The sequence below is a fragment of the Anopheles bellator genome, chromosome 2 (assembly GCF_943735745.2).
Source record: "Anopheles bellator chromosome 2, idAnoBellAS_SP24_06.2, whole genome shotgun sequence".
NCBI classification, from domain to species: Eukaryota; Metazoa; Arthropoda; class Insecta; order Diptera; family Culicidae; genus Anopheles; species Anopheles bellator.
In genome coordinates, this window is record NC_071286.1 from 15,777,890 (window position 1) to 15,792,173 (window position 14,284).

A 14,284-nucleotide genomic window follows, 5' to 3' on the forward strand; every position below is an offset into this window, starting at 1 on the left:
GCCGAATCGATCTGGTTTTGCAGTCGAAGGTAATGGTTTTCTCGGACTGACCCATGATTTTCTCTTTTTGGGATTCTCAAAATGAATCCACTTTTTATCCGCAATCATGATCTGATGGAGAAATGACTTCCTTTTGTCCCTGGCGAGCTGAATTTTACATGTGGATTTTCGGTTTACCTACTGTCGTTTCATCCAGTTAATGTTGCATCCATTTTACTATTTTCTGGATCTTTCCCAGGGCCTTCAACGTAAGGATATTGAGTATTGAGATACATTTAACTGATCCGCGAGTTCTTGTTGCATGTGCATGCCATTTTCGTCTAAAAACTCTCGTAGTTTAGCGTCCTTGAATATTTTTGGAGGCCTCCCAGGTTCTTTGTTTGTGAAGTCAAAATCTTCATGTTTAAATTCTTTGAACCACTGAAAGCATTGTGATCCTCCAAGAGCATGATCATCCTAAACTTCGACAAGCATTTCAAATGAAATCCTGTGCCAGATGTCAAAACAAGGCTCTGTTGCCAAAAAAAGCACAATGAGAAGGACCAAATCCACAGCTAGAGCCCTCTGTTTACATAATCCAATTTTCGACTTTTAAACTTGGCCGACATCAGTACCTGGATCTGGGCCCTGCCTTGGCACGCCCTTTCGGCAACTGCGGACTAGCGGGCCCCGGGCAAACCATAGTTCTGTCGCGTGCCAGGGTTATGTTGCAGCGAAGAAAGGATGTTTCCAAACGCAACCCAACCACCAAACCTAGCCACGCCAACATGGAAATGGCGTGATGGCGTGGCGAGGCCTCGGCACGCGTTGCATTGCCCGCGGAATTGCGGAATCCTTTGGCCAGGGGGCCAGAGGGCGCAGAGTGCAGCCCAGTACTCCGGTCGGTCGGTCGGTCGGTGGCGTCAGTGCAATTTCCTTGAGGCACGAAAACAACGGCCCGCGCATTAAGGGATTGTTGTACCAGACCAGATTGTAATATCCCGAGGCTCGGGGGGTTGGCTAATGAGCAGCGGCGCAGCTCGCGCAATGGTGGCCGAATGTGGCTTGGCTTTGAGTTATTCCTGCCGTAGCAGGAAGCTCACCAGTTGGGTGACTAATTAATGTCTAATCATCGGGGCTTTTAAAATTGTTTCATTTTTGGGACGCCTTTTTTCCAAATAGAGACTGACTTTGACCGCCAACTGACCGTCTTGTTTGATCGACGGTTGATGACATCAGATGATTGAGGCAACCGAACCAAACACATTTGTAAATTTGTTTATCAATTCGTTGTTCAATTGAAACTTTTCCCTGCAGCAACCATAATTCGCGCCACGTTGGAAAACAATTAGCAGCTGGCTTCTTCCGACATTGTCGTGCAACAAAAAAAGTTGACCAGAAGTCCAGAAGCATCGTTCAACTTTGGTGCATAAAAAGCGGAGAACCGGTTTCGAGCCATTCTTGTGTCTCGAATACATTGTCACGCCAGAACGGATGAAACTTTGTCACCTCGCGAAAGAGAGACGGCGGGCAGGAACTGTACCGCTGCTGCCTGGAATAGGAAGCCCCGACGTCATCTGGGGGAAGTTTCTACAACTCCGAGCCAGGACTGCAAAACGGCACACGGGCAATAATTTGATAGAAATTTAATTGACTTCAGCGCCGGTGCGCCTCGGGAGCTTTCGTTTCGAAACGTGGCACGAAAACGTGGCGCGGAATGATGATTTTATGTGCCCGCCGGTCGGGTGTTAGGGTCGCGCCCGCCGAATTGCTCGCGGACCGTGCGGACCGATTAATTAATGCACCGCTCGGATAGAGCGGATTTCGTCGTGACCCAGCGATGCGTGTATGGTCTCTACTCTTTTCTGCTCGCGCGCATTTCGCTTTTCTTCCTCCACCGAACGGTGGTGCCAACGAACGGAACTTTGGTGATTTCGGGGCGAAGGAAAATCAAGAAAAGCTCACCAACACGCGCGCGCGCGGGGCCAATTGGCCAACCCCCCAGGCTTCATCCGACGCATCTGCTATCGTACCAGATTTATGTATTTTACGCTCGCAGCGCCCTGTTCGCGTCTAGTTTATCTATTTTATTCGTGAAAAAACACACAACATTACCTACGCCCGATGCGGATGCGGCCCTTGGTGCGGCGGTGCGCACTGTGGCCCATCGTTAAGGATTGCTAATTTCGGGTTGCGAGTTGCGTTATCAATCGTCCGACCCGGGGTCGGGTAGCTGCAACGGTGGCGATGGTTGCGATTTTCGGCTTCGGCAGTGGCAACAGCTGATGAATCATTCAGGCCCCCGAATAATGGTTTGGCTTTTCATAACACCGAACACCGTTTTACAGCTCGAATGAAATGCAGCTACACGGCCCCCCCCCGGGCTGGAGAAATTGCGCTTACGTGGCTCTCGGTTTTTAGTGGCAAAGTTTGTGCATTTTCTCTGAAAATGAGTCGGTTTTTGTAATCAACAGATTAAATTTTACACACGACATGCTGAGGACCACCACTCGGGGGAACATACCCCATGATGGCCGGACGGTGACTTTATGAACAACTTGCAGAAAGAAACTTAGTCCAAAAGCTGAAGTAACGGGGATTTTTGCTTTGTTACAAAATTCCTATGAATCTGAAGGATACTTTCGACAAAAGACAGGTTTTAGAACTTGTCCATAAACTAGGAGGGAAGGTTTAAGAAATTTAAGAAGTTTTAGTGCGGTCATTTGTTAGGAAGTGACAGTCGTCCTACGGTTCGGTTCGAGTTCTTCCTTCTCAACGAACGCGACTTCACTCCGTAATACCTTAGAGAATTGAAACAGCTCGAATTGCCATCTCAACAAGTTGATCTCAGAAAACTGCCCTCTCGTCGTTCTAAGAATCCAAGCACCCGAACATCGTCGATACCGAACATCTGTCCAGAGAGCCCCTGAGGCTGAATTTCATAAGCAAAGTAGGAAGCACTTAGGCAGCGATTCATCTGTTACGGCACGGCGCGTTAATGTGAACCATGCAACACCCATCATCATGGCGGATCGATCTCTCAGCTCGCTTCGCATATGCAACACACCTTCGGCGGCCTCATCCCAGAACCGCAACACCGCGTTAATTGTAGCACCCGGCGCGTGTGTAAGAAAGCGGAAACGCCGCGTATCTCCAGCGCACGGAAATTGTACCGATCATCGTCCGATGGAAGAGATGGAAATCGATCGTTTGCGGGGTGATGAGGGTGTTCACTCGTTCGCTGGACGGTGTCACTCGAGGTGATTCCGACGGAGAAAGTGACCCTTCAACCCACCTAACCGGTTGGTGGAAAATCATAAATCCTTTTCCCGATCAGCATTGGGGTTCTGACCTTTCCGATCTCGGATGGTCCATAGTATGCTGTCCATGTTTCATTCAAGTTCACTAAAGAGGAAAAAGCCCAACATTCTGAACACGGCGTCGATATGTGGCATCGATGGAAAAGGCCCCCAGCACACGGCCCAGCGTAATGCGGTGATTTCTGTGCGTTTCCACATTTGGCTTTTCAATTTCGTTCGCCGAACCGAACACGCGCGCGGCTCGGGCGGGCGGAATTCACGAATTATTACTTGCCCGTCGATGGGTAATTGTAGGCCGAAAGCGCTTTGTGCGGGCTCGCTGCTCGGCTATCAATTAAAATTCCAGTATCATTTTCAACCCGGGTCGTTGCGTTTTATTTTATTATGTGTTGTGCCTGTGGGGTGTTTGCCGTTGCCGCGTTTTATTCGGTGGCATGTCAGCTCACATGTTATGGCTCCTCATGTTGAGCTCGTTCAATTCGGTTTCGCAACTACGTGCATGGGGCTTTCTTTTTGGGGGCCGCGCCAGCCAGCACGCTAGCCGCCCATTTTGTCGGCCCGCCCTCGTGGACAGCTTCTGGTTCGGTCCGGCCTGGGGAAATTGTTTTATTTATTCTCACGTCCACGCAGGATTTGTCACGGATGCTTGCCCTTTTTATGTACGTCAAACTGTAACTAACAGCGGGCTGTGGCTGCTTAAACGATTGAAATGGCCAGGTGGCGGACGTGGACAGCGATCATCGTCATGAGTTTCGAGTGTTTTGATTTATGCTGGCATCCGTCGCCGTAATCACTGCCCGTCATCGATGCCAATCGAGGCTGAGTTTGTTAGTTTAACTGCGTTCAGCATAAATCAGCGGCACTGGGTGCCGCTCGAATCGAAGCACCATCAATTCTACTATTTGCCGATGGAACAAACAATGCAGCTTTCTACTCTAATGGATTTCCTTCATTCGCTTCTAGATTGTGCCACGAGTTTCCTGTGCCACTGGAAACCGCTCACCCTCGCAAGGTTCTATTCTTCGAGCTTTGATTTCCACTTTCGCAGAGCACGAGTTTTGCGAAAGAAGTATCGCAAGCGTTCACGCTGGCGTACCATCATCAACCTTGCGCCCGGCACATGAACTTTCGTTCGCTGCCGATCGCTGGGTGATGCCTTATAAAACGCTAGCCATTAAAGCGTAAGGGGGCACCCATTATGTGTGCTCGAGCATGGAGCGGTAAACGGCGCAAAAACATCCTCACCCACTGCAACTCATCATATCCGCGCGCGGGGCGTTAGATCGATTGGCCCTGGAATCGCGGGTCGAGCGGTAGAAGGCGAAAGCGTCGAGGCATTAAGGCAGAGGCGCTGATAACACAGCCGAAGAAGAACGGATATTGCAAGACATGAACTTGCATAGCAAAGCCCGAGGTCCTTTGTAGCATGGAGTCTGCAGTTATTCGGCGGCATCAGTGACATTAGCAGATGAAGCTCATTCTGCACTCGCTGCCGGGCTCACATTTCTTATCGAGCCCCCCTCGGCGGCCCGTGGGCTCCGCATTGTTAACGAGATAATTATGCTCGATACTGGAACATTGGTTACGGTCTGGTTGCCTCTGGTGCTCTGCCGTAACCGGAGCCGTGCGTGTGCCACGCTGGCTGTGCAGCTTCTGCTCCGGCCACGGGGCAAGCATAAGAAAAGCATAACGACCGCAGCGAAATCTTCCTCCATCTGGTCGGACTGGTTGCGCTGAAGCTTCTACTCGGCGTCGTCTTTATGACTCATCTCCTGTGCCTGAAATAACACATGTTTATGATTTGTTCATTAGCTGAGGCGTCCTCACAGCCTCGGCCGGCGTGTGATGGTTTCTATCCTCGGCGAAAATAAACATAACGCGACGGAGGATGTGATGTAATACGGCTCGAGACGCCGTAGACGCGGCGCGTCAGGCGGTGGTTGCTCGTCGTAGTGGATCGATTTTTCACGCGGCAAGGTTGATGGATCACACGGAGTGTCCTAGACAGACCAAGGCCAAGCCTAGTGCGAGCATGATGAGCATTCTTTCGCTCGGTCGAAGGCACGGCTCTGCCGGAGACATCGGGGCGAAAAAGATCAGCATAGCCGGCCAGCATCCGGTCAAACATACTCAATTCGAGTAAAATAGGAAATGTTTTAAAAGTGCAAACATTCATTCGAACGTTTAAAGAATGTGATGGTCTGTTCAAATCTGTTCAAATTAAGATCATATAATCCTTTTATGTTCCCTTCCATTGGGAAACTATTCTACACTTTCATTTCCCTCGGCGCGGCAGCCATCTCCGGAAGCTTTCTTTTGCCAGAAAGCCAGCGAAACCGAAGCAACATTGAGCGGAAAAGAAAATCGAGTCCACGAGACAAATGCACTCACAAGGCACCACGCAACCCCGACGTCGTCGAAAGCGGCGGAAGTAACGCCGCCAAAAAGGTGCCGCCCAATGATGATGGCGCCGGTAATGTTGGCGCGCGGCGATTGGTGATGCACATTTTTGCAATTACATCGCCCGCGTCTGGGACGGGTGAGAAAATGATTTCGAAAAGTTTTCTTCCTCCTTGCGTTGTGTCCGGAGTGGTTCTTTGGGGGGCCGAGTGGGCGAAGTGTTCCGATGCTCGCCAAATGCGGTTAGCGAAATTTTGCTAATTTATGCATTTGATTTTCGCTCGCTCGCTTCATTCGCTTCCGCCCGTCCGGTTCGTGGAGAAAGAAATTTCTCTCCGGTTGCTGGGGCCGCCAGCCGGCTCGACTATTTGAATTCTGGGTTGGCCATTGCCATTTGGTGCAGGTTTTGCCTTTTTTCCCCCGGGTAGCACTGAGTAATGCCGTAATTAGCTGTTTTGGGTGCTTTTAATTGATTTCCATCCAGCCGAAGGGGTTCGGGTCTGGAAGAAAAAATGAAACACTCAAGCCGATGCAGTTATGTTGTACGTGCTTCTGAATCCGGTTTCTGTAGCGTTTAAAGATCTGTTTCCGGAGCATGGATTTGTGCACGAGCAAAAAATACGTGTCTTTATTTGTCACTACGCAGCAACTTGCTTCAAGGGTTCAGATTTATGTGAGCCAATCTATCGTACGCCCTACGCCGTTCGGTTCTATTTCCGTTCCGCATTCCAGGGAGGCAAAACTCGCCCCTCCAAAAAACCGTATCGTGCCTTGCACAGCGCGTCCTCGGTGATTGATGTGTGATGGTTCCTGTTTTGTGACTGTGTGGTAGGCTCTGTGCTGCATTCACTAGGATTTGGGTGGATTACTTCAGCTGCACCAACACCATGAAGTAGGTGACAACGGCTCCCAGAACCTGAAACGAAGCCGGAGTGGAGGATGTGAAACGTAACCTCAAAGAAGCTGATTTGTCGATGGCGTTTGCCTGCCCAGCGCTTGCCCCTGGTGACTTGACGTGGCCGGCCCGTGGCAGATGGGAAAGCACTCAAGGTAAATTGCACGGGACCGGTCACCGGCGGGCGGCCACTTACCGAGGCGAACAGATCCAACGAAACGGTGAAAAATTTAGCCCCGGATATGGTCATCGCCTTCTGGCACTGCTGACAAACGATCTGGACGAAGGTTTTCGCCTCTTCCGAACCGTCGTACCAGTGGCACGAGTAGGCCGCCTCCATCACCGACGAGCTCTGTGTGGATCGATATCCGGCCGGTGCCGGTGGAGGGCGCAATTAAATTGGAACGAAAGCGAAAAGCGAATTCAGACTGGGGGCCCACTTGTGGGCCGTTCGTCCTCGAGGACCTACCTCCTCGATGAGCCGGTTGCCGAAGATGCAGAACAGGAAAACTTGGGCCAGAGCGTAGCACAGATAGCCGATCACCGTCAGGCCGTACACGTTGACGCCGTCGATTTTGGTGGCCTGATAGGCGAGCAGCGTTAGCTTGATGGTGGACGTTAACATGTGCAGCAGCAGTGCAGGACCGTACGTATCACCGATAGCCGTTACGAGCCTGCAAGAGAATGGGCGTGATTTTGCATTTTGCCTAATAGGTCCTTCAGGCTGCTTGAAACACAATCGAACTTAGGAAGGAAAAAGTAAACAGCTATCAGGGATAAGCATCAATCAAACAGATCGTGATCGATCGAGATGCACAGGATTTGACTACGGGCGGCTGTCATCCATCATTCCATTTGTCGTTTCCTACATTGTCCAAAACAATCAACTTCTTTAATAAAAGAATCGCTGCATTGTTGGAACGTTACATTGCCCTCCAACCTGCCAGCAGCAGTCTGTCGACAATTTTCCGGAACCGGGCACCCAATTTGCATTCTCTTTTGGGCGAAACTTTCGTTCGGCGGTACCAAACAAAACGCGGTACTCTTCTGGGAAAGCTTATTTCGGCCGCACGGGATGGGGACTGAAATTTCAATTAAAAAGCGGAAATTGGGATTCCACTTTGGCCGCCTGAAGTACGCAAAATGCCTATCGACGTGCGTTCAGTGTGCTTATCCGGCTGTGGGTGAGTATATTTATGGTAGTCGACAGTCATTAAACATTGAATTTATTGCTTTAGGAACCGCACTTTGCGACTCGAGAATTAGGGACACAGGATAGGGACATTTTCTCGTACCCTAACGCTCGGTAGGTGTCTGCTGTGTTTAAAGCCTCCAGAGCGGGATTCACGCGGGCACGCTGGCGGTTTGATTTGAATGCCTGTTTGCGGTGCAAAACAACCCGCATCAACGGCAGCCAGAGACCAGATGTCATAGGAATCCCAACGGAGGCCGGGACCGGATTTGCATAGAAAGCGGCATGAATATGCTTCTTCCCACACCAGCCCGGGAGCAGTTAATTCAAACCTTTGAATGAATGCTCCAAGGACCGAGCAAAAATAGAGGCAAACTCCTGATGCCTGGAGCAGCGCTCAAGGAGCTAGGAGCGTTTAGGGCAAGCCAGACACAGGAAGGGCGGCCACCGGCGAATCACCGAACGGAGCGACATTTCAAATCCCAGTCACACGCCTGCTTCGGGTCGTCGGGCGGATTTCATGTTTCCGCTAAACGGTTCCCGCATCGGGCGACAGTTGAACCGACCACGCAGAGAGACAGAGAGGTGGTTCGTGGAAACAAACACATGAAATAATGTTTGCTTCCAAACGTTCGTCTAGTCCTTTTGGTTCTGTCTTTCTATCTTTGGCTGTCTGAAAAATGGTGCTGGTGAGTTTTTCACTAAATTCGGAACCTCAGGCATTTGAATGGAAATGGCTGCACGGAACCGGAAACACACGTGGAAACGTCGGTGACACGAGCGCAGACGTTGTGCGTCGGAATCGGTTTGCTTCATCGTCGACGACACCAGAAGAAAAGCCGGCACCACTCGAGACGGATTTTCTTTTCATTTAGCGCTCTCATTTTCCGGCCGCCCTATTTGATCACGTGTCATGTGACAGGGGTATTACGAAGACGGGGCGGGTCGGAGAAAAGGACAAACATGCTCGAATCCGGTCGATGGTTGATTTCGCATTTCGCATTGTTAACGGCCGAACTTTGAACGGAGCCATAGAAAAGAATGAGCGGAGCCGTCGGTCGCGGGTTGTTGTTCAATAAAAAGGACACTCGAGTGCGTCTTGTTGTGTCGTTGGTAAACAAAATGAATGGGGCTGAAGTGTCACTGAAAAGTTGTGGAGTTTCGTAACGGCTTTTAATGATTTTAAAATGAAGCAGTGCAAACATATTGCATACCCGGTAGGCGCACAGCGAGCAGCGTCAAAAGTATCACATGAAAAAAAGTATCACACCGAAGTCGTTTTCGGTGATTGAAAATGATTCGAACCGACGGCCTTTCTTCAGCAAACCGTCACCGGGTGACGAAGAAGGACTCTCACTCGGTCACGGTTCGAAAGCGACCCTCGCCCCATCATGTCAAATATTGGCAAATCAAGACAAGCCTGACAAGACGGCTGGCAAAATTTACAGCCGAATCGGCAGAAACAGACACTGTTGCCTGTAATCCCGGGGTCAGATAACACCCCGGACAAGTCAACGCGTTCGGATGATTCAATTTGTCCGTCGGGAATCTAAGCGATTACCACCCATCCTCGGCTGCCAGGCTCGTGTACGATTTATGGAACACGCTGGGCAACGTTGCAAGCATCCTTCCGACGCTTCCGGGGACATCCGGCCGTTTGACCGTTTGAGCTACCCCGGTCCCGAGTACCCGTTTATTTGATTCGATCCATTTTTGAACCGATCCAGTGCCGGGGCGCAATCGAACGGAATGGGATTATTGTCCCTTTTGCGAGCAAGCCGAGTTGGGTTGGGGGTCGAGATTCAGGGACTTCAGATTGGTGGAAAGCTAGCGATAGGATTCCGAAGTCTTTATGAAACGATTTGGGGATTTTACGTACATGATGATACACAGTTCGTGGCACCATTTGTTCGCCCTTCAGACATTAGCTCTTGTTTGTGCTGTTTTGGAGGGGCCACGATAGGATTACTACAGTCAAGATGTGTAAAGTATGGTTCACATCATCGTTCACGTTCTCTTTAAAAGTTTTTCTTTAGCAATCCTTCAAGTGTACTTTAAAGAAAAACGAATCAAAATATGTAGGAAAAAGAGTCCTTTTGCAATTTTCATGGTGACCGGCCCATTATGGAGCGAGGGTCCTTAACGGTAAAGAGGGCAGCAACACTCAAGACGGGAAGCAACAGGAGCGAACAGAACCTAAATGGAAATGCTGAAAACAATTGAGCTTCTTCAAGAATGTTTAAGTATAAAAAGAAAAGGTTACACAAGTATCGCATTCTTACGGCGGGAAAAACAAGTCCTCAACTGTCTGGCTGACGTGGAAACACCTACCGTACGACGTGCTTGTGCCGTTCCACCCAGTACTTGATGGCGCTTCGAACCATCATTTCCTGGTTCCGGCTGAGCCCGTTCGGATTTCCGTTTCGTCCGTTCTCGTCGAACGTTTGCAGCGTAGTCGGCGCCCGGAACTGGGCGCCCCAGTCCGCCTTCGAGCTGTAGATTCCGCTCAGATCAAAGTCCTTCACCTCGGGTTCTTTCTCTGCGAATGGAAACACGTCGAGAGCAGAGAAGATCATTTACTAGGCAAGCAGCTGCCAAACACCAGAAAGCCGTGCTGATGATGCAAATGAGAGGAAGTGTCCTTTGTTCTGTCCTGAGAAAAAAAAATCTGTTTATCGGGCACGAGACGACGTAGAGGCCGTAGTTAAAACTGCAGTGCGGGTCGACACCGAAACCACCGTTAAACTAGCTCCATTAGCGCGGGATGCAGCTTCAAACAACGCCAAAACGGCGGGGTCTTAGCTCAAATCGAAGCAAATTAAAACCAAAACGAAAGAAACAAAAACCATGCCAACCCACAACCACTCTAAAATCCGCAACCAGCTCTTCAAAGCGGAAGATACAGACCACATGTTGGCGGTGAAACGGGGAAATAAAAACTCCCCGTTGCTCCCCGAAACCGGAGTGCTCCGAAGCCGTCGGTTAGATAGCAGCGGGTGGTTTTTAATATGCGTTTCGCGTAGCGGTCGGAACTAACCAAGCACCATCCGCAAACCCCGAACCGACCGTCCGGGGTGCTGTCGTGTGCCGTGGCGAGCCGAGATTTACTCGGGGTGAATTGAGTAATTTTACACCTCCGAGCATAACTTTCGCATCGCTCGGCAAACGTTTGTGGTAGGCGCGCCGAAATGTGCTACAAATTTTGTTTCATCTTTTAATGGTCCTTTTTGCCAATGACGGACGCATTAAATAATCCAACAATTTTTTAAAATATCCCAAATGCACAAACCTCACACATTCTTTCGTGTTACTGTGGCCGGCAGTGGAGTTTGTTGTCACCGAGCGGGCGGTAAAACCTACGACCCATGGTCGGGTATGGAAAGTCTATTTTTAACCTTCAATTTATAGGTTGTTTTTCTTCGCTTGTTTAGCGTCAGGCTTCAGGTTTTCCCCGAGCCTTGCTCTGGGGGACTGGCTTCAGTGTTGTTTTATCGCTCGCGCCTTCCTATGGCTCTCGTTTTCATTTCCCGGTTTGATGAGTGTTGGTTACATTGTCGGTTTCCTTTTTTCGCTTCGTTCCTGTAGCCTGTTGGATCTGCGGTCTAGGGCCAGCAGACTCTAGGTCCGCGCGCTAGCTTGGCTAGACAAGTCGTTTCATCAACGCCCGACAGTTTAGCATCGGAAATGTCTTTCCCATGTTTTCCACCGCCACCGACTAGCTGTTCGTATCCGTCTGCCTGTTATCAATGCACACCGCACAGTGGTACCTACCTTCGTTGAGGATCAGCTCCGATTTGGAGCCAGCTGAAATTGCTCGGAACAGTGCCGCCGAGTTGGGCCGGTAGGTATCCAGCGAGGCGGAAAGCTCCATCAAGGGCCGCATAATTCCCTGTTTGCCGCCGACGCCGTCGAAGAGAGTGATGAGGACCATTATGTTGGCCGCGGGAACGGAACCAAGACGGGGGCGATTAAAATCGATGCCAACCCAGAGCGCGTCCGACCGAAAGCCCAAGAATGATGATGAAAGATGGAGGAAAAATCATTCGCCATCGTGGCGTTGCTGTGGGAATTGGACTGTTTGCACTGGGACTGTCCGGCCGGGACGACGGGACTTGGGTGCCCTGCTTCGCGCCCCATTACCTTTAAATGTTGCAGCTGCTCGCAGGCCAACAGCAGCCACGAACAGAACATCACATCAACGAGATTGCTCTGGACCATCGAGAACAGGAGGAAGTAAATCTGTGGATTGGAAAGCGAAGGTCAGAGAAGCATCTAATGCACGCAACTTCCCACAGGATTTTTGTGCCACAGTTTCTGCGGTTCTAGCAATTGATGAAGGTAATATCGGGTGGAAAAGCTCCCGAAGAATCCCCAAAAACCCGGAATCCTCCCTGCCCGCCCTGGCGGTCGCTTTCTCGAGCATGAAAAGTCCATTAAGCGCTTATGAGAGGAGATAAAATTAAAAACACCCATCAAACTTTATTACGCCCGGCGCTACGGAAGTTTCGGTTTGCTCCCGAGTGCACTCAGGGCGATTCGGGTTGGCCGTGGGAGTTGGTTGGCTTTCGGAGTAATTGGAACCGTTTGTGCAACGGACGCGCTTGGCGTTGCCAAATATGCCATCCGGCGGTGGCCCAAGTGGGCGCAGTGAGGCAAGAAAGGGGGGCCAGGGGCTACGCAATCACCGGAAGCGTTTGAGTTGATGACCTCATTTGTTTAAGCGCTTATTGAGAGACCGATTACAGTTTACTTCGTAGTTGATAAATGAATTATCCGATAATGGAAGCTGGGAGCAACTAAACACCATCGATTTAATAAATTAACTATATGACTGACGGACTGACGAGAAAAGAATAATTTGAGTAAAGCGTTTCAATACGAAAAATTAACCATACATTTAAGGATGGTGTTTTGGCGGACTAAAACGGACGGACTTTTCCATATTTCCTACCAACAGAATTTAATGGGATTTCCAGAAAGCGCCTGTTAAGTAACATGGAACAAAAGCTCCATAACGAGTCCTTTTGCGTGCTCTGGATGTCGCGCATGAATATCGCGTTTCATTCCGTCGTTCATGTATTGTCCTATGCTGCATCGTGTCCAGCTTCGCTTACGACGACGACGACCGCAGTTTGACTTACAGACGGTAATTGCTTCCAGCGATCAAAGAAACGACTTTTAATATACATATCTTCTCGAAAGCCATCGTCAAGAGCTGCGTTGGGCACAAGAAACCATTGTGCACAGGAAATAATAGTAATCCACCGAAAGTGCGGATGGTTCCGACATTTCCGTAATCGCCTTGTCTCCCACCCGACTCAATGGATAGACCGAAGAACGAGCAAAAAAAAACGGAACAAATTACAAACTGTGGTCTTAATTTCGTGGCTTCCGTCCCCGGGCGGTCGAGTGCACCCGACGATCGATGACACTCGGGGCTGGCTTCTGCTTTCCCCCGCCTTACCTGGTAGATGAACGAGAAAATGTACGCCGGCCCACTCATCGCGTTCCAGGGGTACCAGGACTTGATCGGGAGCCGCGGGATGTCGATCGTGTACGTTTCGTTGGTTTCCTTATCGAGCACATTTCTCACGCTGTCACCGAAGAACGTTATCGTGACCCAGGCTGTTGGGAGATGTGGCGGAGAGTGAGATTAGAGGTCGAGCGAACGAAACGGAACGGAACATAACGACTCATCCAGCCCATCCGGCCACGGGATGGCGCGTTGTCGAGGCGATTAATCAAACGGAAGTTCCGGCCCTACGATTAGGCCGATAAAGACGTCCACAACTTACCGACCACCGCCAGCACGGTCGTACCCATGACCAGCACCAGCAGTTTCCGCATCTTGGCCAGCGCAATCGAGTGGTAACGGGCGTCCGACTCCGCAAACAGCGGATGCGTGTTGGTCTGGTTCCAGATCCCGAGCGTCCGGTAGAAATTCTCCGCGTTCACCGCGAAGTAGATGAACTTCGTGACGGAGTGCGTGAAAAACAGGGCCGTGATCGTGTTGGCCGTCAGCTCGTTCACGTCGTCCGCCGTGGTCGCCAGGTTGCCGAGGATGGCGAAGAACTGCATCAGCACCATGATGAGCGTCCACCAGGAGTACAGCTTGCGGATCAGAATCGGCCCGGTGACGTAGCGGAACAGAAAGTGGCCGCTCGCCTGCATCAGCTTAATGTTTGGCATCAGGTCGGCCACCAGGCCGACGTATTTGGTGGGCTGCACTTGCATCTGTGCGCGAGGTGGACAAACAGAACCATTGGTGTTCGATGATTTTAATTGATTTATCGACTTGGGCCCGAAGCGAGCCTGAGCCGAAAGAAAGCAAAACGAAATACTTGGCGCAGTTTATGGAAAATCCCTAACTCAAACATAGTCCGCCGAAAGGCAGTAAAATCCGTTTAGCACAGTACACAGGGCAACATGATTTATGATGGTTTCAGTTTCGGGCTGCGGGTAAGTTTTTAGATAGAAGTCCTGGGCAGTTGGCCAAAA

At 50.4% G+C, this 14,284-nt stretch overlaps 1 protein-coding gene across 1 annotated transcript; it reads right to left on the reverse strand.

The window, feature by feature from the left end:
• Positions 1 to 6,452: 6,452 nt before the first annotated feature.
• LOC131212802 (odorant receptor coreceptor) lies at positions 6,453 to 14,020 on the reverse strand. The gene is made up of 8 exons (XM_058206825.1): positions 13,582 to 14,020; positions 13,251 to 13,411; positions 11,927 to 12,025; positions 11,558 to 11,675; positions 10,118 to 10,325; positions 7,064 to 7,268; positions 6,791 to 6,946; positions 6,453 to 6,615 (listed from the first exon to the last, which is right to left on the reverse strand). The coding sequence occupies exons 1-8, from the start codon at positions 14,018 to 14,020 to the stop codon at positions 6,565 to 6,567; spliced, it is 1,437 nt and encodes a 478-aa protein (XP_058062808.1). The 3' UTR covers positions 6,453 to 6,564.
• Positions 14,021 to 14,284: the final 264 nt, after the last annotated feature.